Raw genomic sequence first — 22,455 nt, forward strand, 5'->3', positions numbered from 1 at the left:
TAATAATTATATACCCTTCTGATTTTCTGTGAAGATGACATAAAAACAATGCAAACATATATCATTCATCTTGGGTCAAGAACTGACTCACAGATTTTCTCTCAAAAATTGAAAAATTACCATTTTTCAGTTATATTTTTCATTCTTAAGTGTCCAGTCGATCAAAAGGGTCCTTACCCAACCTCTTCCTTTGCGAGATAAGTTTGCATGTGATTGTTCTGAGATTACCACAAACAGGTAGCAAAGGCCTTACCTCCCAATGATGCGGTTTCCTAGGTAGTAAGTTCCAGTTCCGCCGACTTTCAGTGACTGCAAAAGGTGACAGGATTCATTTCTCAACAACTTTGCTGGTACACATGTGGGATGTGGTTGTTTACACATGTGGGGATGTCGCCGTTTACACATGTGGGATGTGGTTGTTTACACATGTGGGGTGTTGTTGATTACACATGTGGGATGTGGTTGTTTACACATGTGGCGTGTTGTTGTTTACACATGTGGGGTGTTGTTTACACATGTGGGGTGTGGTTGTTTACACATGTGGGGTGCTGCTGTTTACACATGTGGGGTGTTGTTGTTTACACATGTGGGGTGTTGTTGTTTACACATGTGGGGTGCTGCTGTTTACACATGTGGGATGTAGTTGTTTACACATGTGGGGTGTTGTTTACACACGAGGGGATGTCGCTGTTTACACATGTGGGGTGTTGTTTACACATGTGGGGTGTTGTTTACACATGTGGGGATGTCGCCGTTTACACATGTGGGATGTGGCTGTTTACAGATGTGGGGTGTTGTTGATTACACATGTGGGATGTGGTTGTTTACACATGTGGGGTGTTGTTTACACATGTGGGGTGCTGCTGTTTACACATGTGGGATGTAGTTGTTTACACATGTGGGGTGCTGTTTACACACGAGGGGATGTCGCTGTTTACACATGTGGGGTGTTGTTGTTTACACACGAGGGGATGTCGCTGTTTACACATGTGGGGTGCTGTTTACACACGAGGGGATGTCGCTGTTTACACATGTGGGGTGTTGTTGTTTACACACGAGGGGATGTCGCTGTTTACACATGTGGGGTGTTGTTGTTTACACACGAGGGGATGTCGCTGTTTACACATGTGGGGTGTTGTTGTTTACACATGTGGGGATGTCGCTGTTTTACACATGTGTGGATGTGGCTGTTTACAGATGTGGGGATGTGGCTTTTTACAGATGTGGGGTGTTGCTGTTTACACACGAGGGGATGTGGCTGTTTACACATGTGGGGTGTTGTTGTTTACACATGTGGGGATGTGGCTTTTACAGATGTGGGGATGTGGCTGTTTAAAGATGTGAGGAATTGGCTATTTACAGATGTGGGGATGTGGCTATTTACAAGTGTGGGGTGTCGCTGTTTACACATGTGGGGATGTGATTGTTTACACATGTGGAGTATTACTGTTTACACATATGATGTGTCACTGTTTACAAATGTGGAGTGTCGCTGTTTACAAATGTGGGGATGTGGCTGTTTACAAATGTGGGGATGTGGCTGTTTACACATGTGGGGATATGGCTGTTTACACATGTGGGGTGTGGTTGTTTACACATGTGGAGTGTCGCTGTTTACAGATGTGGTGATGTGGCTTTTTACACATGTGGGGATGTGATTGTTTACACATGTGGAGTATTGCTGTTTACACATGTGATGTGTCACTGTTTACAAATGTGGAGTGTCGCTGTTTACAGATGTGGTGATGTGGCTGTTTACACATCTGGGAATGTGGCTGTTTACACATGTGGGGATGTGGCTGTTTACACATGTGGGGGATGTGGCTGTTTACACATGTGATGTGTCACTGTTTACGCATGTGGAGCATCGCTGTTTACATATGTGGTGATGTGGCTGTTTACACATGTGGGGATGTGGCTGTTTACACATGTGGGGATGTGATTGTTTACACATGTGGAGTATCGCTGTTTACACGTGATGTGTCACTGTTTACAAATGTGGTGATGTGGCTGTTTACACATGTGGTGATGTGGCTGTTTACACATGTGGGGATGTGGCTGTTTACACGTGGGGATGTGGCTGTTTACAGATGTGGGGGATGTGGCTGTTTACACATGTGGGGATATGGCTGTTTACACATGTGGGGTGTGGTTGTTTACACATGTGGAGTGTCGCTGTTTACAGATGTGGTGATGTGGCTTTTTACACATGTGGGGATGTGATTGTTTACACATGTGGAGTATTGCTGTTTACACATGTGATGTGTCACTGTTTACAAATGTGGAGTGTCGCTGTTTACAGATGTGGTGATGTGGCTGTTTACACATCTGGGAATGTGGCTGTTTACACATGTGGGGATGTGGCTGTTTACACATGTGGGGGATGTGGCTGTTTACACATGTGATGTGTCACTGTTTACGCATGTGGAGCATCGCTGTTTACATATGTGGTGATGTGGCTGTTTACACATGTGGGGATGTGGCTGTTTACACATGTGGGGATGTGGCTGTTTACACATGTGGGGATGTGATTGTTTACACATGTGGAGTATCGCTGTTTACACGTGATGTGTCACTGTTTACAAATGTGGTGATGTGGCTGTTTACACATGTGGTGATGTGGCTGTTTACACATGTGGGGATGTGGCTGTTTACACGTGGGGATGTGGCTGTTTACACATGTGGGGGATGTGGCTGTTTACACATGTAGGGGATGTGGCTGTTTACACATGTGGGGTGTTGCTGTTTACACATGTGGGGGATGTGGCTGTTTACACATGTGGGGGATGTGGCCCTTTACACATGTGGGGTGTTGCTGTTTACACATGTGGGGTGTCGCTGTTTACACATGTGGAGTGTCGCTGTTTACACACGTGGGGATGTGGCTGTTTACACATGTGGGGTGTTGCTGTTTACACATGTGGTGATGTGTTTCTGTTTACTCATGTGGGAATGTGTTGCTGTTTACACATGCAGGGGTGTATCAAAGTGAAGTCAATACCTCTTGTCTGCTTTAAAGGTCACATGCAACCAAAAAATCAAACATAATTAAAACACAATTATCACTTCTTCATGACATATAATATACATTGCTGGTTATGAAAAAACATATAAACAAAATTATAAGCGTACAATCGCAAATCAAAAGTGCAATATTGTGTACTTCGGTTTACTTCCCAAGAAACGAAGCAGCCGGGATACCGAACCCAGTCAGAGCGGGTGGGTGTGCACTCAAGTGTAACGGCTGGTTCAGTTGCAGATGCCTTCACGGCTAATTGTGTGTATATATATAGAGAGAGATGTTGGGTTTTGAAAATACATGCTCATTTTTTGTGTATAACATTTTGCAATCAACAGACATCATAACATGTCATGTGTTCAAGTATCACACCTGCCTGTCTGTGTAATAACATAATGTGACAGAGACCAAACTCGGGCCATAAATCAATGCGTTTTGTTTATTGTGTATAGCCTGATTGGTGTTAAGTTCAAATCGCTTGTGGTCAGTGATAGCAGCTGTGTATTGAATATTGTCATTAGCAGACAGGCAGGCAGACACACAGGTGTCAATAAAACAAGACATTGAATTTTGTCTGTGACAACGACATATCTATATCACAGTTAGAAATTCTGTCAACGCTAAATAGTGACATTGCTTTTAAGTATCGAACTGAGAAAGTTTCTCGGTAAGAAGAACGTGTGGTGAAATAGACAAATGAAATTATATAAACAGTTTATTTACTGTCATAACATATAAAAGCTCGCCTGTGAGATATCAACAAAACATTAGAAAAATAGCTCACACCAAAGCCTTCACCGAATATTCACCCGACAACCGCTTCCAAGCTGCGCGAACCTATTTACTTGCGCACGTGCTATGAGCGCAGCCCAGCTGTTGAAACCCGTTTTCCCAAGAAAAGTCTGGGGAAATTTAGTGAAACGTTTGAACTCCGATTTCGCGCGTTTTTTTTCATCGCGTTATTTTTCAACTTTATAAGTTGAATTTGCATTTTTGACGATTTGTTTCGGTATGTCCATACCGAAAGGTATCAGAATCTGCAAAGTTGTGTTTTATGTTGCATGTGACCTTTAAGTCTTTTCATAAGAAACTTGCTGCTTAAAAAAATCTAATAAATAATGACATAATTTATCATCCATATAGCACATATTCTGTCACTACAAATTCATTTTATACCAGATGACATAAGCAACAGGGGAACCTCACAATACTCTATTCACACATACAGACATGACTTAAATGTGTGTGAGTTTAGTTTTATGCCGCTTTTAGCAATATTCCAGCAATACTACTGTGAGGGACACCAGAAATGGGCTTCACACATTGTACCAATGTGGGGTATCGAACCCGGATCTTTGTCGTGAAGAGCGAATGCTTTAACCACTAGGCTACCCCATTGCCCTGACTTAAATGTAACAACTAATCATGTAAGTGTCAACACTGACCGTACAAGTATCCACTGATTTAAGAGTAGATGTGTGCCCATGTGCGGTGTGAGCCTTGTTCTCTTTCTCTGGTTGTCCACTCACAGAGGACAACTTGGAGTGGAATGTGGTGTTGTTTGTCAGGTCAGCATCTGGAATATATATGTTTCTTTTGTGTTTCATACATCAATATTTACATGTTTAACTGACAGATATCTACATCTGACAATATGGCCATGATAAGGGAATAGTTTTTCCTTAATGAAATAAGATTTGGTATTAAGTTAACACTGTAAGGACTGTTTATCCATGCGTAGCTTTCCATATATGATTCTGATAATAAACAAGGAATCACAAATAATGTTGATCGCTGAGAAAGTTATGGAGTAAAGTTCTAAATAAACACACTCTCTGTGGGCAGATGAGTCATTCCTGTATTCAACATTTATTTTAATATAACTGGATTGACTATTACTCCTATGAAAAGCTGTTCAACAATTTACAGGATGAATAAATAGGAACACCATTGCTAAACCATTCAGTCAGACAAGCAAGAATGGAAATATAATACTAGTAATATAGTAATCAATAATATATCAATGTTCATTACACCAATATTATTAATGAGAAGTTAATATCATTCATCAATCATTTCAATGTTGAAAATGTCACAAGAAACAAATAGTGAAAGAATGTACCATATTAATCTTCAGCTGGTTGATCTCATTTCACTCAGTACTAATTACAACAAATGAGCGGAAAAACTCTGTAACCAAGGGACATCACTCTATCCCCAACAGTTCACTCATCATCTCCATCAACAGGGTCTCACAATACGTGCAGGAAACAACATACCAGACTCGGACCAGTAAGCATCAAAATTGTCGAAGCCATCCTCGTCCTTGTCTATCAGCTTCCCTGCCTTGACATCTTTCCCTGTACGGCTAAAGAGGACCACAATACAGTGTTCAAGTCAGAAACATACAGCACATGAGACAGATGTGAAGCAGAGCTTAGTACCTCTACAAGAAGCCAACTGACTGTGCAGGGAGTCAAAGTATTACTTCTTTCAGTGGCATGTTACAATAATGACAACTATTATTTCATAACAACCCCTTTTATTTTGTAGGTGCAATGTTTCGATACAGCGTCTTGTACCATAGTCAATCAGGAATGTAACATGAATAGGAGAGAACATCTGCTCAACAAATCTACAAGAAGAAATCACTATCCATCCCAAATAGTCAAACTATAGTTGTTACCCAAACTATTCACATCAGACAGCAAAAGCCTACCATCAACCGAGATCAAGCATATTTCATTGTCTCAGCCTTTTGATGAACTTCTCAACGAAGCCCATTGAACTGTGTAAACATCTTCTTTCTATTGACGTGGTGGTACATGTATATCTCTGGCCTTCCCCTCAATCCCTTTGTTAATTCTCTGGCTTCAAACAGCTTACTTCCTTGTTAATTATATTAGTTACGTTGTAACTGTATTTCCTTTGTTACACACTGCATATATACACCCTCCTTCCTGCATGACAATGGTACAAGAATCTTTAATGAAATGTGATACCCTTGCAATAAAAGATGTTGTTATCAAAAAACCTGTCATCAGTCAAGTATTATCAAAAGATAATGGGTAACGGAACTCCTTGTGACATAAGTGGAAGAGGGCATAAATGGAGCATCTGTGGAACTACTGACTATTGTCAGGTATGCTGGTTAGATAAAAAAACCAACTCAAATCTACAGTTCAAAGATCTAAGTGAATATATTTGGTGTTAATGTTTTCTAACAGTATGCATGCGAAATCAAAGCTTATCAAATTAATTTGAGAAGATGTTTTGAGTGATAGAAATGACAAAATATATATATCCTGTGGTGGTATCTGAACTAATTACGTTTATATTTAATCTTAGGTACCTTGTCCACACGCCCAAAGATTTAACCACTAATAAAGGTAACCCAGAAGGCAGCCAAGACTTATTTTGATAAAATCTGATAAGAAAATGATCATCTCCACTTTGGAAGCCAATACAATGGCTATAAAATTTTCAAAGTATGTGATGGTATTTCAACCATAAACCTACTAGTTTAAGCCCATGTGACCAAAGAAGACATAGACTGCAATGGAAGTCACCAGTTTGAAATAGGTTTCATAAAGCCGCATTTTGTGGCTTTGTGACAGGTTAATGTTGAAATCCTGACACTAATATTGCAATGATATGACAAAGATTCCCAAAGCTTGTTCTCACGGATCGTCTATATCTCCAGGGCATGCATTTCAGTGAACCTACAGAAACTCATGGATCGTCTATATCTCCAGGGCAAGCATTTCAGTGAACCTACAGAAACTCATGGATCGTCTATATCTCCAGGGCATGCATTTCAGTGAACCTACAGAAACTCCTGGATGGTCTATATCTCCAGGGCATGCATTTCAGTGAACCTACAGAAACTCAGGGATCGTCTATATCTCCAGGGCAAGCATTTCAGTGAACCTACAGAAACTCCTGGATGGTCTATATCTCCAGGACATGCATTTCAGTGAACCTACAGAAACTCAGGGATCGTCTATATCTCCAGGGCATGCATTTCAGTGAACCTACAGAAACTCAGGGATCGTCTATATCTCCAGGGCATGCATTTCAGTGAACCTACAGAAACTCCGGGATCGTCTATATCTCCAGGGTATGCATTTCAGTGAACCTACAGAAACTCATGGATTGTCTATATCTCCAGGGCATGCATTTCAGTGAACCTACAGAAACTCAGGGATCGTCTATATCTCCAGGGCATGCATTTCAGTGAACCTACAGAAACTCATGGATCGTCTATATCTCCAGGGCATGCATTTCAGTGAACCTACAGAAACTCATGGATCGTCTATATCTCAGGGCATGCATTTCAGTGAACCTACAGAACTCATGGATCGTCTATATCTCCAGGGCATGCATTTCAGTGAACCTACAGAAACTCATGGATCGTCTATATCTCCAGGGCATGCATTTCAGTGAACCTACAGAAACTCATGGATCGTCTATATCTCCAGGGTATGCATTTCAGTGAACCTACAGAAACTCATGGATTGTCTATATCTCCAGGGCATGCATTTCAGTGAACCTACAGAAACTCATGGATTGTCTATATCTCCAGGGCATGCATTTCAGTGAACCTATAGAAACTCATGGATCATCTACATCTCCAGGGCATGCATTTCAGTGAACCTACAGAAACTCATGGATCGTCTATATCTCCAGGGTATGCATTTCAGTGAACCTACAGAAACTCCGGGATCGTCTATATCTCCAGGGCATGCATTTCAGTGAACCTACAGAAACTCATGGATCGTCCTATATCTCCAGGGCATGCATTTCAGTGAACCTACAGAAACTCATGGATCGCGTCTATATCTCCAGGACATGCATTTCAGTGAACCTACAGAAACTCAGGGATCGTCCTATATCTCAAGGGCATGCATTTCAGTGAACCTACAGAAACTCCGGGATCGTCTATATCTCAGGGCATGCATTTCAGTGAACCTACAGAAACTCGGGATCGTCTATATCTCCAGGGCATGCATTTCAGTGAACCTACAGAAACTCATGGATCGTCTATATCTCCAGGGCATGCATTTCAGTGAACCTACAGAAACTCAGGGATCGTCTATATCTCCAGGGCATGCATTTCAGTGAACCTACAGAAACTCATGGATCATCTACATCTCCAGGGCATGCATTTCAGTGAACCTACAGAAACTCATGGATCGTCTATATCTCCAGGGTATGCATTTCAGTGAACCTACAGAAACTCCGGGATCGTCTATATCTCCAGGGCATGCATTTCAGTGAACCTACAGAAACCCATGGATTGTCTATATCTCCAGGGCAAGCATTTCAGTGAACCTACAGAAACTCCGGGATCCATTACCATGTTTTTCCGAAGGCAAATTATCTTCCTTTGATTTCCATTTTCCAGTTTGATCGACTACTCTGTTAGGTCTAATCCAGCCTTAATGCTTCTTTGGCAATGACGGGAGCGTGGTAGTGAGTCCCATTGATTATGATCGAGTGTGAGAAATTCAGTATTGAAAATCTGACTGACAAGCAAAACAAAGCCCTAAAAACTCTTTCAAATGGTGAGTGAGTGAGTTTAGTTTTACGCCGCACTCAGCAATAGTCCAGCTATATGGCGGCGGTTTGTAAATAATCGAGTCTGGACCAGACAATCCAGTGATCAACAGCATGAGCATCGATCTGTGCAATTGGGAACTGATGACATGTGTCAACCAAGACAGCGAGCCTGACCACCCGATCCTGTTAGTCGCCTCTTACGACAAGCATAGTCGCCTTTTGTGGCAAGCATGGGTTGCTGAAGACCAATTCTAACCCGGATCTTCACGGGTCTCTTTCAAATAGAATTTGTCTCTTCATGTCCATAAAACCGATGGCCTTTGGTTTATAGGCAATATGAGTTACCTCCCTTACCCATTCCATTATGTACGTACATGCATTTTGATGGTGTTAAAAATGTTAATGAAATTCAAGGGTTTTGATGGGACCAGTAATGAGATGTTCTCAGATCTTTCTGCAGCAGTAGAGTGCTAAGATCTCATTTAATGACAGTGGTGAAACCATCTCGGAACTACAATCACTGACTCTTGTTACCCTGTTGGCATGTAATGCTGCACTGCACTTAAAACTGCACTATATGGCTTGCAACCAGTGACTCCTGTACCAGAAATGCCCTATAAGAGTCAACAACAAAGATTAAAGTAATTATCAATTTATTTACAAATAATACAAATGCCTTGCTATTCAAATGAAACTACATATTTGTGCTGTTGGGAAAAAGCTGGCAAGATTACGTGTCAACGTGGAAACCAAAAAAGAAAATCTCCACTCTTATGTATATATTTAAGCCCACTGCTTTAATTTATATAAAGTTATTGCAGGCGAGCAAGAAAAACAGCCAATTGAAAAAAAGAAAGAAGAATAAACAATTGACTGCAGGTTGACAACCAATGGGGGTTATAGTATATTCTACATGTACTAAAGCCAAAAATCAGTGCAAGTAAATAGCAGTAATTACTTTATTCAAAAGCCCAAATTGATGTTAACATGAGATTGGGATAATAATTTATTAATTTGTAAAATGTGCTGAGAGTAGTCTATCATTTGGGGAAAATGACATTATTTGCTTCTTCAATAGTTCAAGGGTTTCAGAACCAGCAAACATGAAACATGTAAAATCAAGTGATTATTATTTTGAAGCATTAGGTGTTAAAGATGCAGTTTTGAGAAAACCATGTGAATCACATTTGGTTTAACCCCCTTGTTTTCAAAAAAAGAAAGCCACAATGTTTGTGTGAAATTTTTGCTTTGAAGCAACTGAAGTTACACGACAATAAACTTTGAAATCTGATATTTTCTTCCTCATTATATCATTCTCCAGTATTCTCCATTACAAGAAGTTGTGTGTGGCTGTTGTAACTCATGTCTGCTCTATATGCATTGCATAATAGATTCCTAACAAAACAAAGATGATAAATAGACTACATATGATCATTCCACCTACCTTCCAATATTTCTATTGACGAGGGACTGCAGGAACACCTCACTCTGCCCTTTCAGTTTCTAAGAAAAAGAAAGATGAAAGTCAGAGAAACCTTATGGTATTTAAATAATACACCTTAGCTCATGACACAGCAGGGCTCCAGATAATTTGTCAACATCAGGAGTACATACTCCATTTTTTTTTTACTACAGGAGTACTGGAAAACCTTAAGAGTACATTTAGAGTACTGAGTGGAATTTAATGGCGTATCAGTAATCTTGTGTTTCGTTTCATATATGCACCACAACATTGATAGTCTTGTGTAAACAGGCCAAAAAACAATAAACCAATATTTTTTTCAGATAAATACGTCTGTAAATGATTCTAAGACCATACACCATTGCTGTGGTGCGTACCTGTTACGTTTTCTAAATTATTTGCTACTGTATTGTGCATATTTTGTATCCGTACATACGCCGATACGGCCCTTATCTGGAGCCCTGCACAGTCACAGAAACCAATGCACGAGATGTGTCTGCTGATCAATATCGAACATGTTTAACCATATGAAGGCCATTTCTTGTAACTGTCAACCATGTAGGGATTCTGAGCGAGCACTGGTAGAAACCCTACTGATGTATAAAATGTAAAGTACTGTCTGTCTGTCAGGGTGTTAGGGTATAGAAGCTGCAAACTAAACTCTTCAAACCCCAAAACAAAAAACAAACAAAAAATTAATCAGAAATAAGGATGTGTACATTCAGTAATAGAACAGCTGGCAGACTGACATAAAATGTTTTTTTAAAACAGCCAATAAGTCCCAATAGTATTTACAAGAAATCCATCTACTAGAATGTGCCAGATATCCCATTAAGCATTAATATAGGCACCAATCAACAAATTATTGTAAAAATCCTGTGAGACCTTTGCCTCTGCAGAATACCAGTAATCAATATGTAAATTTACCATATAATAAGTTAACAAAATTCGAAAGTAAAGGCCCCTACCTACCACAGGCTTACGGGCATGCACTATTTCAAACACTGTCCTCACTGATCACTGCTTGTCATAAGGCATGACCTTATGAGTCCCATGGTCAGACATTGTGACTGGTTTCACTGAATGTCTTTGATCCCTGTGCTCATATCAATTATTCACAAACCACCCTAATGTATCTCACATAAAACAACAAGCTAATTCATCTGTTCAGAAACAAAAATGTTAACATGTTAAAAACCTGTTCAGACATTTGAGTGAGTTTGGTTTTACGCCACTTTTAGCAATATTCCAGCAACATCACGGCGGGGAACACCAGAAATAGGCTTCACACATTGTACCCATGTGGGGATTCGAACCCGGGTCTTCGGCGTGACAAGCCAACACTTTAACCACTAGGCTACCCCACCGCCCCTCAGACATTTGAAATTAAGAGGTTGCTGTTGACAATTAAACCTACCTAATGTTTATGATATATTCATTGTAGTAAGAGCCCTGCACCAATCAGCGCTACCATGACCAATTAATGTCTAGACCAGTCTAAGTGACTTTTAGAAGCATCATCATGTAAGACTTGACATTAACATGCTAGTCAGTACTGACCAATTTCTGTAATCAAACTTTAAAAGCTGCCCATACCAGACTTTTATGCAACTGTATGTTCTTGTGTATTGCAGATTATCACACACACCCCACGGTAAAACGAAATGATAAAATGCAGCAGTGTTTAAGGGGAATAATATTATAACTGTAACACATGAATACATTCATGCAAAACAATATGTAAAGCACACAAATCTGAACAGGCTACACCTGCTGAAGCATCGCATGCAGGATAGGATATGTTAGTGGGGTTAACGGTTATTGTTTCAATGCATCAAATAGACAATGGACTAGCCCTGTATTTGCCAGTGAACATGACATGTATACCACATAAATATTATTTATATAATAACAATAGAACAATAGATTGTGTTGGTGTACAGTATATCTTTTCCCAACTTGTAATACAAACATAACAGACCCATTTCACAGATCAGAGCTAGAATTGATCTTCAGCAACTGATCAGCGGGATCTGGACTGTTTGACCCAGACTTGATTTCTTACACTACAGACCGCCGTCGTATAACTTGAATATTGTTGCATGTGGTGTTAACCCCCTGGATGCCTAGTTTTTTTTCAGGCGCACATTTTCATAAAGTTTGAAAAGTGAGCGTTGTGCGAGAATTGCGCTCGCGTGGTCCTGGATCTATGTACGGCTATAAAATTACACAGAAATGTAGAATATTAAATTTCCTATCTGTTGGTATAAATATAAGTGCAGCTACCTTGGCGGTTTGAGAAATAGACCTTGCTGAATGTTGTCCAAATTTTTGTTATGCGTTAAAACACAGTAAATTTCTCCGCTTTTTATCGCAGCACCGATAAAAGCACTGTGCTACGACTTTTATAATTTGGCATCTTTACGGAAAGTGTGAGCGAAGAAAATACAGCCTGATATCTGAACGACATTAGTGTATATGAATTGGGCTTATGTGCTTATGCATAACGTTATATGCTCAACATTAAAAAGACTCGCATAATAAATGTCAAAAATGGATTTTCTTCTATGACGTCAAAGCGACGACAGAGAGGTCATTCACGATATAATGATAAGGGGCATAACTCTGGGATGCTTATCAATAGGTCAATGTAACTCAGATCACATGGAGCTGAATTTGTTGTGGATACGGATGCTATATTTTCGGTACTTTTTGTTCTCGGTGAAACAAACTATTCCAATTCAAAGTTCCCCAATGTGAGCGGATAAGCTTTGGTAGTTCACAATTTATAAGAAAAGACGACAACGTACCACATGTGAAATCACGTAATAGCGATTTGGATGGTCCTATCCGATATATACGTTAGTTCTTGGATTCCCATATTCTCCTGTATGTGTAGATGTATTTTGGCTAATTTTGCATCGTTATTACCAGAATACTAGCCATATCTTCAAATGTAATGAAATTGCTGAAAATAATACAACATTTTAGTCATTGCTTGTTTTATGCATTTTGCGACGTCGGAAAAAGACGACATTGGTATGCTGATTAGTATATATCTCGCCTAATTTCCATTAATTGTATAAAGGTCTCGGCTTCTATGTCAGAATTTAACACTCTTTAGACAAACCATAAATGACTGATTTTTCCATTTAAATAGTGTCCTGAATATATCAACAATTAGACGGTTTGACTGTGTATCTTATTGTGAGCAACACGCGCACCTGTTTGGAATCAATTTAACGTATATGAAAAATAATATTTCACAACACCCCGAATATTTTGTTTAGGATAAAGTAGCTATTTCTCTTCATAAGTATGCAATGAAAGATGCAAAAAGATAGCTTTTATATATGGAACTATATATTAGAATATGGATGTAAGATTTGTCCAAATTAAGACATGGTTTATATATTTTTAAACAATTTTCGTATAAATATAGTTAGAGTTTGATATCCTGTCATCACAATATTTTTTAATCGAAGATGAATTGATTATATTATCGAAAACAATGATAAAGCGTTTTCGACAAATGCGCACCTGGCCAATCAATATACATCATTGTTTTGTCTATAAAACGACACAAAAATATGCAATGAACAAGACAATTCCTTTAAATATGTGTGCATATATATTTCATAACATATATAAATCACTTTCATTAATATTATCAGTTTTACTTATAAGGTTGAATTTAATCGCCGTTCATTAACCTGTTCATATGAAACTGCAATGTGAGTCCAAATGCATTGAATATTGTACATCATAGGAACTAAAGTAGTTGCAGTTATGGCTACGTTTGATCTTCTAACACTTGTGTAAAGGTTTAGAATGTGGTGTACTATGCTAAATGTGTCAATTTCTTATGTAAATATTATTCAAACAATCGAAAACTTTCAAAGAATAAAACACAGTAAACCCTATATGCACGTATGATATGATATTGAACAAGGTTAAATGTAGATACTGAAGTCAGTTTCATGAAAAAATATCCAACTACATGCAAAATATACATCAGTGTAATCGGAAGGATTGGGTGATTGTGTTTACTCTTGTTCAACAGACCTTCACCTCAAAGAAATTGCCTAATATGTACAACAATGTTGACGTATGACATCACTACCGTTGACCGATTTCTTACAAAATGGCGGCTTTGCCGACAAGGGTACACAGGATTTCGCGAGGACCCTTCCATTGATTCAGGGATCGTTTGTACATAAATATGAGATGTAAGTCATCAGAATGATTCTGACTATCTGTGTATTGTTATATGTTTTTATCGTTTTCATTATAAGTAAGAGAAGAAGCCAGAAATGCAGATAATTACCGTTGTCGTTCTGTGTGATTTTATGTCAGTCATGGCGTCACGCTACACAGAAACTTTGACAATTTCTTATGAATTATATAATCATTGCATTGTATCTATTTATAATTTCCTATTTCTGGCTACGATACTCTTTCCATGCATATTCCAAAGGTATTGAGCCATTGCAAGCAATGAATAGACATATGAATGTTGGAAAACTTCAGAAAATGCTATGCAGTGTAATATCGGGAATTTGTCTTTGTTTACATTTCAAACAGGCGCAGTCTTTCGAGCACAGGGTTCGTTTTCACACCCATTATGTTTCGTCGCATTTTATCTAGACAGTTGGTATTGGTGACAAAGGCCATTTGTAAAATGATTCTAAAATGTATGAGGAATTCAGTGATGCATTTTTCGAAGCTGAATATGAAATGTACGTTATGTAATAGGCGTCTCAATACCGGCCTTAGTGAAACGTGAATTTTTGTAAACACTATCCAATATGGCGGAAAGCGCTCTACGGCGTTCGTGTAAGTGTATTTTCGAAACCGATTCTAGATTCTTCGGCAACATTTCAGAATTATCATTAGCGATTTCATGTAAAACTGATATCAGTGATCATGAATATGTTATTTTTTGAAATTCAATACTCCCAGTTATTATCCGATTTTCACATTTCAAAACATACAGCAAATAACGCTGTGAATCGCGATTTCGTACTGTGTCAACAATGGCGACATTTTCGATGAAGCCTACTTTGAAAGATCATTTTCAGCACTTGAGCTTTGTCTAAAATAATAGTGGATGGTATCAAGAAAGAGTAAATCTCCCGTAGAATTCGAAACTGTGAAGTGTATTCGTGTGCGTGGGATATTTTTATTTTTATTGGACTTCAAATTGAGGGTTGAAGGGGAAGGACATAGATCTATATGACCCAGGGGGTTAAACAACAAACATACAAATTACAAATACAACATGTATTTGAATTATGGTTAATTTTACCATGATAAAATACTTTACTCGGCTTGACAATCCACATATGAAATAAAACGGCACATTTAAATTGGTAAAAATATAGTTTGGCTTACATGCATCTGCTGTTAATAGATGCAAATGTCAATTCTAAAAGTAAAGACAATTTATTGGGTTCTCAGTCGCCGCAGAAAGACGACGTAACGTACCTGACATTTAAACTTATCAATACATCTATATATGTTTCAACATTATGTTTGAGACGTATTACCTTACCTTAGCACGTGCACTTGCTTTGGCTTTCATGCTTAGAGCAGCGCGTGTTTTATTATAAACTGTCGTATCTATTTAGAAACATTTGATTCAGCCGCCATTTTAAACCGGAAGTATCTCGGTTTCAAACGCATCTCTTGATTGGATGCTCTGATAGAATTGTTTATTCGAACCAATCATCAATCTTCTTTCATCGACCAGCCGATTCCACTAATGGCGGGTCATTACGAAGTAAATATGCTGTCAGTCGACTGACATGTCGTGCTGTGTGTGACGATCTGAGTTAATTATCCACCTCAAATGATACATCGATGGTAGAAGGGGAACTTTGAAGCATTTACCACTGCAGGTCCGTCTTTCCATGGAGATACCAGCTGGTGACTGTAAACATGATGTGCATGAACATGCATGAAGTTATTTTTCAGACATAGTTTGAAATATACGGAAGCGCTGAAGGGACCTGATGAAATAAAATTTATCTTGAGCGCACGAGTTAGTATGTTCAGTGCACAAGTTAATGTCTTGGAAAGATTTCCTCCCGTATTCCCCCTTAAATTTCATTCTAGTCAAATCGTATCACCTGAATATATATTCCTCATCTGATAAGGATGGGTTTTTAACATGTTTCTTTAATTGTACTTGAACATACTGAAAGACATATGCAACTTCTAATATTGCCACTCAAAGAAATTTTTCCTCATCGCTAAAATTTGGGGAGGATATGAACGGAAGTCTTATTGTCACCTATTTTGTTCTGGGGAGGTAGGGGGTCATCAATTTTGTACATAAAAATATTTTAAAATTATGCTTACAAAATATGGGAAGGGGGAAGGGGTCATTGATTTTGTACATGACATGCAGGGGGTCACTTACTTTGTACATAAATTTTAGGGGGGGTCTGTCACATTGTACATGCTTCTCCATCATCATCATAAAATGCTCTTAATTATTAGGTCTTATTTAGACAAAGTCTTGTAAGACCAATTGTTTTAGCTTGGTTATTATGATTATTTGTACCGAATTTTGTTAGTACTACTTCGACCATAACGCCTGATGCAATTTCGCTGATACTTTCATCAATAATAGCCCCTAAGGCACCTGAGATCTAATGTCAGCATTATGGTGATATCTGCCAAAGCAAAGGTCCGATGACCCAAAAACATAATAGTAATACTTTAAATATGGAAGATTTAGAACATTGTGAGATAAGTCATTATCAGGTGCTCAATATACAGGGCTACAGATAAGGGGCGTACAGGCGTAATGTACGCCTCAAAATCAATTAAGTACGACATAATATAAGATTTCAAGCGTATAGTGTACGCACATAAATACCTTTGTACGTCTAACATTTAATTTCTGTGCGTATCGTGCAAATGTAAATCTATTTCGGATAAATACTTGTCAAGTTTCTTTTGCGAAACACGATTTGACACATGAGGAAACCCCGACAGTAGGAATCCCTTGCGTTGCCATGCAACGATATGCGTCACTATTTTTCGATTGGCTAAAAACTACACTGTTCCTATTTATATCCAGTCGGACCTGACATTTCGCGCATCACACGGTCGCTCAGTTATTTCTCATGCGTCTTCAAATACAAATATATGGTTGGAAATAGTGTTCGATGAATCATCCAGACAAACCACATCACCAACTCGCTCACACAAAAACATGTCAGTACTCCTTCAAATTCTCAGTACACCTCCACTTGCAATATGATGTGTAAGTACACTCGCACCCCCAAAAGTTATCTGGAGCCCTGAATATATCAACTTGTGCACTCAGCATACTAACTGGTGCACTCAGTATATTAACTTGTGCACTCAACGTACTACCTCGTGCGTTCAGTATATTAACTTGTGCACTCAACATACCAACTCATGCGCTCAATATATTAACTTGTGCACTCAACTCCACAGGCCCTCGTGTCTTTGTGAGAATTAAAGATTGTAAGAAAAATATAAAATATTTGAGATGACCCCTGACTTGAAATGCTTCACTGTACAATACATTATGACAAGGCCGGACACTTTGTTGTACCCCACCTGCATGCTTTACCCATCACTATGCTACCACCTCATACAATCAATTAAAACTTAATGTAAACACAATCATGGATGATTGGCCTATTGATCACCACTCATGGCACCTACCAATTCTTTATTGTTATTTCTGCAAGTCGATTTTGACTCAACTAAACGATCTTGACACAAATTGATGACGATATATCCGCACAAAACGGGGGTGAGGTCGAAGCAAAGCCTCTGATAGGTCACCGCTTTGCAAATCTGCACGAATTTTTCCTTCCATCGACTGTTTAATGTAAGAACATTTTTCGAGCAATAGCTTCTCAAAAGAAAGCATTAGTTGTAAATGTCACCTTTACACACATCAACCAACCAGATGACTTGCTTCGACCTCACCCCCGTTTTGTGCGGATATATCGTCATCAATTTGTGTCAAGATCGTTTAGTTGAGTCAAAATCGTTGGGTTTCAATCAACTTGCAGAAATAACAATAAAGAATTGGTAGGTGCCATGAGTGGTGATCGATATTCCAATCATCCATGATTATGTTTACATTAAGTTTTAATTGATTGTATACGATGGTAGCGTAGCGACCGGCAAAGCAGGCGGGGTAGGGTACACCGAAGTGTCTTGCCTTGTCACAATGTATTGTACTGTGAGGCTTTTCGAGTCGGGGGTCATCTCAAAACTATTTTATTTTAATCTTCCCAAAGACATGAGGGCCTGTGACTAACTCGTGCGCTCAGTATATTAATTTGTGCACTCAACATACTAACTCGTGCGCTCAGTATATCAACTTGTTCACTCAGCATACTAACTCGTGCGCTCAAGATAAATTTTATTTCATCAGGTCCCTTCAGTGCTTCCGTTAAAATTTAATTTTGTTTAGTTGTAGTGTAATAAAGTATTGTGTTACCCAGAGCAATTTTAGTTATACCAAAAGGAGGCATGTTTCTGAGATCTTTGATTAGCCACCCAATTGCCGTCAACCACTCATGTAGAGAAAAAATGTGTGTCAAACATAATGAAACAGTAAATTTTGACTTTTCAATATTTAACTTGGTCATGTTTTTATTATCTGTTTAGTGTGTGAATATCCACAATACTGTGCAGCACTAAAACAATGTAAATTTTAATATTAATATGCTTCAGTTTAATCATGTAGGTTTAAGAAAACAAATGTACTCAGCCGAGGTCTGTGTTGCTGGTTGTTTTGGGTTGAGGTAGCTGCAACATTTGAAGAAATGTTTCCACCACTACCTGCTTGTAGACTGCAACAACTCAACACATGGAATAGAATGCTGACCAAGCTGTTTTCACTGCTACTGTAACCAACATGAATGGTGTGGGGCATGATGTAGCGCCACCAGGGCATGTAAATGGTGGAAAAAGAGCAATGTACGTTTTTGTTTGTTTGCAGGGTGCTGCTTGATGATTGCTCATTCCTGAGTCCAGAGACACACAAGTCTGGGGACTTTGTGAATGCTATGACATGGGCAGTACCTTGAATATATTTGGGTATGTTGCAGAAAGAAAGATGAGTGGGAGACAGTTTCTTGAGACACTTAAGCAACTGGACTACCCAAATGCAGACAGCCTGGACCCACAGATGTTCAACTGGATGTTTGAAAATGAGACAGTGTCTGGTTTTCTAAAGTGGTTCTGTACAAGTGTCAGCAGTAGTAATGTTCTGCTTCCTGCAGAGATCCAGCAGTAAGTAGAAGTTGTACGTAAGGGTCAGTACTGGTGGTAGGATAGTGTAACAGTGTGAGGAGCTGGGGAGCATCCAGAAGTAAGTAGAAGTTGTACATAAGGGTCAGTACTGGTGGTAGGATAGTGTAACAGTGTGAGGAGCTGGGGAGCATCCAGCAGTAAGTAGAAGTTGTACATAAGGGTCAGTACTGGTGGTAGGATAGTGTAACAGTGTGAGGAGCTGGGGAGCATCCAGCTGTAAGTAGAAGTTGTACATAAGGGTGAGTACTGGTAGTAGGATAGTGTAACAGTGTGAGGAGCTGGGGAGCATCCAGCAGTAAGTAGAAGTTGTACATAAGGATCAGTACTGGTGGTAGGATAGTGTAACAGTGTGAGGAGCTGGGGAGCATCCAGCAGTAAGTAGAAGTTGTATGTAAGGGTCAGTACTGGTGGTAGGATAGTGTAACAGTGTGAGGAGCTGGGGAGCATCCAGCAGTAAGTAGAAGTTGTACATAAGGGTCAGTACTGGTGGTAGGATAGTGTAACAGTGTGAGGAGCTGGGGAGCATCCAGCTGTAAGTAGAAGTTGTACATAAGGGTCAGTACTGGTGGTAGGATAGTGTAACAGTGTGAGGAGCTGGGGAGCATCCAGCAGTAAGTAGAAGTTGTACATAAGGGTCAGTACTGGTGGTAGGATAGTGTAACAGTGTGAGGAGCTGGGGAGCATCCAGCAGTAAGCAGAAGTTGTACATAAGGGTGAGTACTGGTAGTAGGATAGTGTAACAGTGTGAGGAGCTGGGGAGCATCCAGCAGTAAGTAGAAGTTGTACATAAGGGTCAGTACTGGTGGTAGGATAGTGTAACAGTGTGAGGAGCTGGGGAGCATCCAGCTGTAAGTAGAAGTTGTATGTAAGGATCAGTACTGGTGGTAGGATAGTGTAACAGTGTGAGGAGCTGGGGAGCATCCAGCAGTAAGTAGAAGTTGTATGTAAGGGTCAGTACTGGTGGTAGGATAGTGTAACAGTGTGAGGAGCTGGGGAGCATCCAGCAGTAAGTAGAAGTTGTAATGTAAGGGTCAGTACTGGTGGTAGGATAGTGTAACAGTGTGAGGAGCTGGGAGCATCCAGCAGTAAGTAGAAGTTGTGCGTAGGGTCAGTACTGGTGGTAGGATAGTGTAACAGTGTGAGGAGCTGGGGAGCATCCAGCAGTAAGTAGAAGTTGTACATAAGGGTCAGTACTGGTGGTAGGATAGTGTAACAGTGTGAGGAGCTGGGGAGCATCCAGCTGTAAGTAGAAGTTGTACATAAGGGTCAGTACTGGTGGTAGGATAGTGTAACAGTGTGAGGAGCTGGGGAGCATCCAGCAGTAAGTAGAAGTTGTACGTAAGGGTCAGTACTGGTGGTAGGATAGTGTAGTACTGGTGGTAGGATAGTGTAACAGTGTGAGGAGCTGGGGAGCATCCAGCAGTAAGTAGAAGTTGTATGTAAGGGTCAGTACTTGTGGTAGGATAGTGTAATAGTGTGAGGAGCTGGGGAGCATCCAGCAGTAAGTAGAAGTTGTACGTAAGGATCAGTACTGGTAGTAGGATAGTGTAACAGTGTGAGGAGCTGGGGAGCATCCAGCAGTAAGTAGAAGTTGTACATAAGGGTCAGTACTGGTGGTAGGATAGTGTAACAGTGTGAGGAGCTGGGGAGCATCCAGCTGTAAGTAGAAGTTGTACATAAGGGTCAGTACTGGTAGTAGGATAGTGTAACAGTGTGAGGAGCTGGGGAGCATCCAGCAGTAAGTAGAAGTTGTACATAAGGGTCAGTACTGGTGGTAGGATAGTGTAACAGTGTGAGGAGCTGGGGAGCATCCAGCTGTAAGTAGAAGTTGTACATAAGGGTCAGTACTGGTAGTAGGATAGTGTAACAGTGTGAGGAGCTGGGGAGCATCCAGCAGTAAGTAGAAGTTGTACATAAGGGTCAGTACTGGTGGTAGGATAGTGTAACAGTGTGAGGAGCTGGGGAGCATCCAGCTGTAAGTAGAAGTTGTACATAAGGGTCAGTACTGGTGGTAGGATAGTGTAACAGTGTGAGGAGCTGGGGAGCATCCAGCTGTAAGTAGAAGTTGTATGTAAGGGTCAGTACTGGTGGTAGGATAGTGTAACAGTGTGAGGAGCTGGGGAGCATCCAGCAGTAAGTAGAAGTTGTACATAAGGGTCAGTACTGGTAGTAGGATAGTGTAACAGTGTGAGGAGCTGGGGAGCATCCAGCTGTAAGTAGAAGTTGTATGTAAGGTTCTGTGCTAGTGTTGTGGCACAATTTGCAAAGAACTACAACTAGTTTACCAATGAAATGATCGGGTGTAGACCCTAAGTCAGCATGTAATGGAATTAATATAAAGCAATCAATCCCAACTTGTTCCCTTGTCACAGATTTGCAGAGCTTGAGAGGTCTAATGAAGGTGTTCTTGAAGGAAATGTATTGGAAGATGCTTTGAAAACCTTCTCCACTCCTACACAGGAGGAGACAGTGGAATCCTTGAGGTAAGCTACTCCTTTAAAGATGGTGCATGGTATTTGAGGGAGATGAACACCATGAGTATCTGTTGAATATTGTTCACAATGATTTACGTAAGAATCCAAACCAAGTGATCTTGCCAGGTCATGGAAAATGAGAAGTGATATTGCTGGCTGCAATGACAATAAAACATTACTCAGAGGCAGCAGCTTTCACTATTTGTAACTGCACTGCTCCTTGACTGGATCGCTTCATGACCAGAAATGATCCTATTTTCAGACACATTACCATCAACATGTTTGGAACCCTACTTCATTGCAGACTTCTTGCTCTACTTCTTGGTCAGACTTCTTTGTCCAGAAACATCTGTCACAAGGTTCCATCTTCAATTATTATGCCCACGCCATCCGGTGTCCGTCCGTCCGTCCGTACGAAACAGGGAATGTATTCTATCCACTTCTCCACCATAACCGCTCTTTGGAATTCAATGAACTTATACATGGGCTTTCTTGGGACTCTAATGGTACCGTGTGCATCTCATATTTTGTTTATATTTTATTGTTTATTTTTGTAAGTTTAGAGACATTTGAACTTAGGTACATTTTGCTGAATTTCTCTATGATGATAGTGTAATAGGGGA

General features: G+C 39.8%; 2 protein-coding genes across 4 annotated transcripts in view; one reads left to right on the top strand and one right to left on the bottom strand.

The window, feature by feature from the left end:
- The window catches only part of LOC124263683 (dentin sialophosphoprotein-like), a 101,435-nt gene extending 85,748 nt beyond the window's left edge, over nt 1-15,687 (bottom strand). For all 3 annotated transcript variants that reach the window (XM_046698338.1, XM_046698337.1, XM_046698339.1), the window contains exons 1-5: nt 15,598-15,687; nt 10,026-10,084; nt 5,299-5,387; nt 4,465-4,595; nt 254-309 (exon numbers count right to left, since the gene is read on the bottom strand). In XM_046698338.1, the coding sequence (XP_046554294.1) occupies nt 254-309; nt 4,465-4,595; nt 5,299-5,387; nt 10,026-10,084; nt 15,598-15,627 (365 nt within the window). In that variant the 5' untranslated portion in view covers nt 15,628-15,687. The remainder of the gene's footprint in view (nt 1-253; nt 310-4,464; nt 4,596-5,298; nt 5,388-10,025; nt 10,085-15,597) is intronic.
- Nucleotides 15,688-15,808: 121 nt separating this feature from the next.
- Nucleotides 15,809-22,455, top strand: part of LOC124263681 (HAUS augmin-like complex subunit 3) — a 42,114-nt gene continuing 35,467 nt past the window's right edge. Inside the window, exons 1-3 of the mRNA XM_046698334.1 lie at nt 15,809-15,977; nt 19,154-19,337; nt 21,731-21,841. Coding sequence (XP_046554290.1) covers nt 19,162-19,337; nt 21,731-21,841 — 287 coding nt within the window. The 5' untranslated portion in view covers nt 15,809-15,977; nt 19,154-19,161. The remainder of the gene's footprint in view (nt 15,978-19,153; nt 19,338-21,730; nt 21,842-22,455) is intronic.

This window comes from Haliotis rubra, unplaced genomic scaffold (assembly GCF_003918875.1).
Source record: "Haliotis rubra isolate DU_JTF1 unplaced genomic scaffold, ASM391887v1 Scf894, whole genome shotgun sequence".
In the NCBI taxonomy this organism is placed as follows: domain Eukaryota; kingdom Metazoa; phylum Mollusca; class Gastropoda; order Lepetellida; family Haliotidae; genus Haliotis; species Haliotis rubra.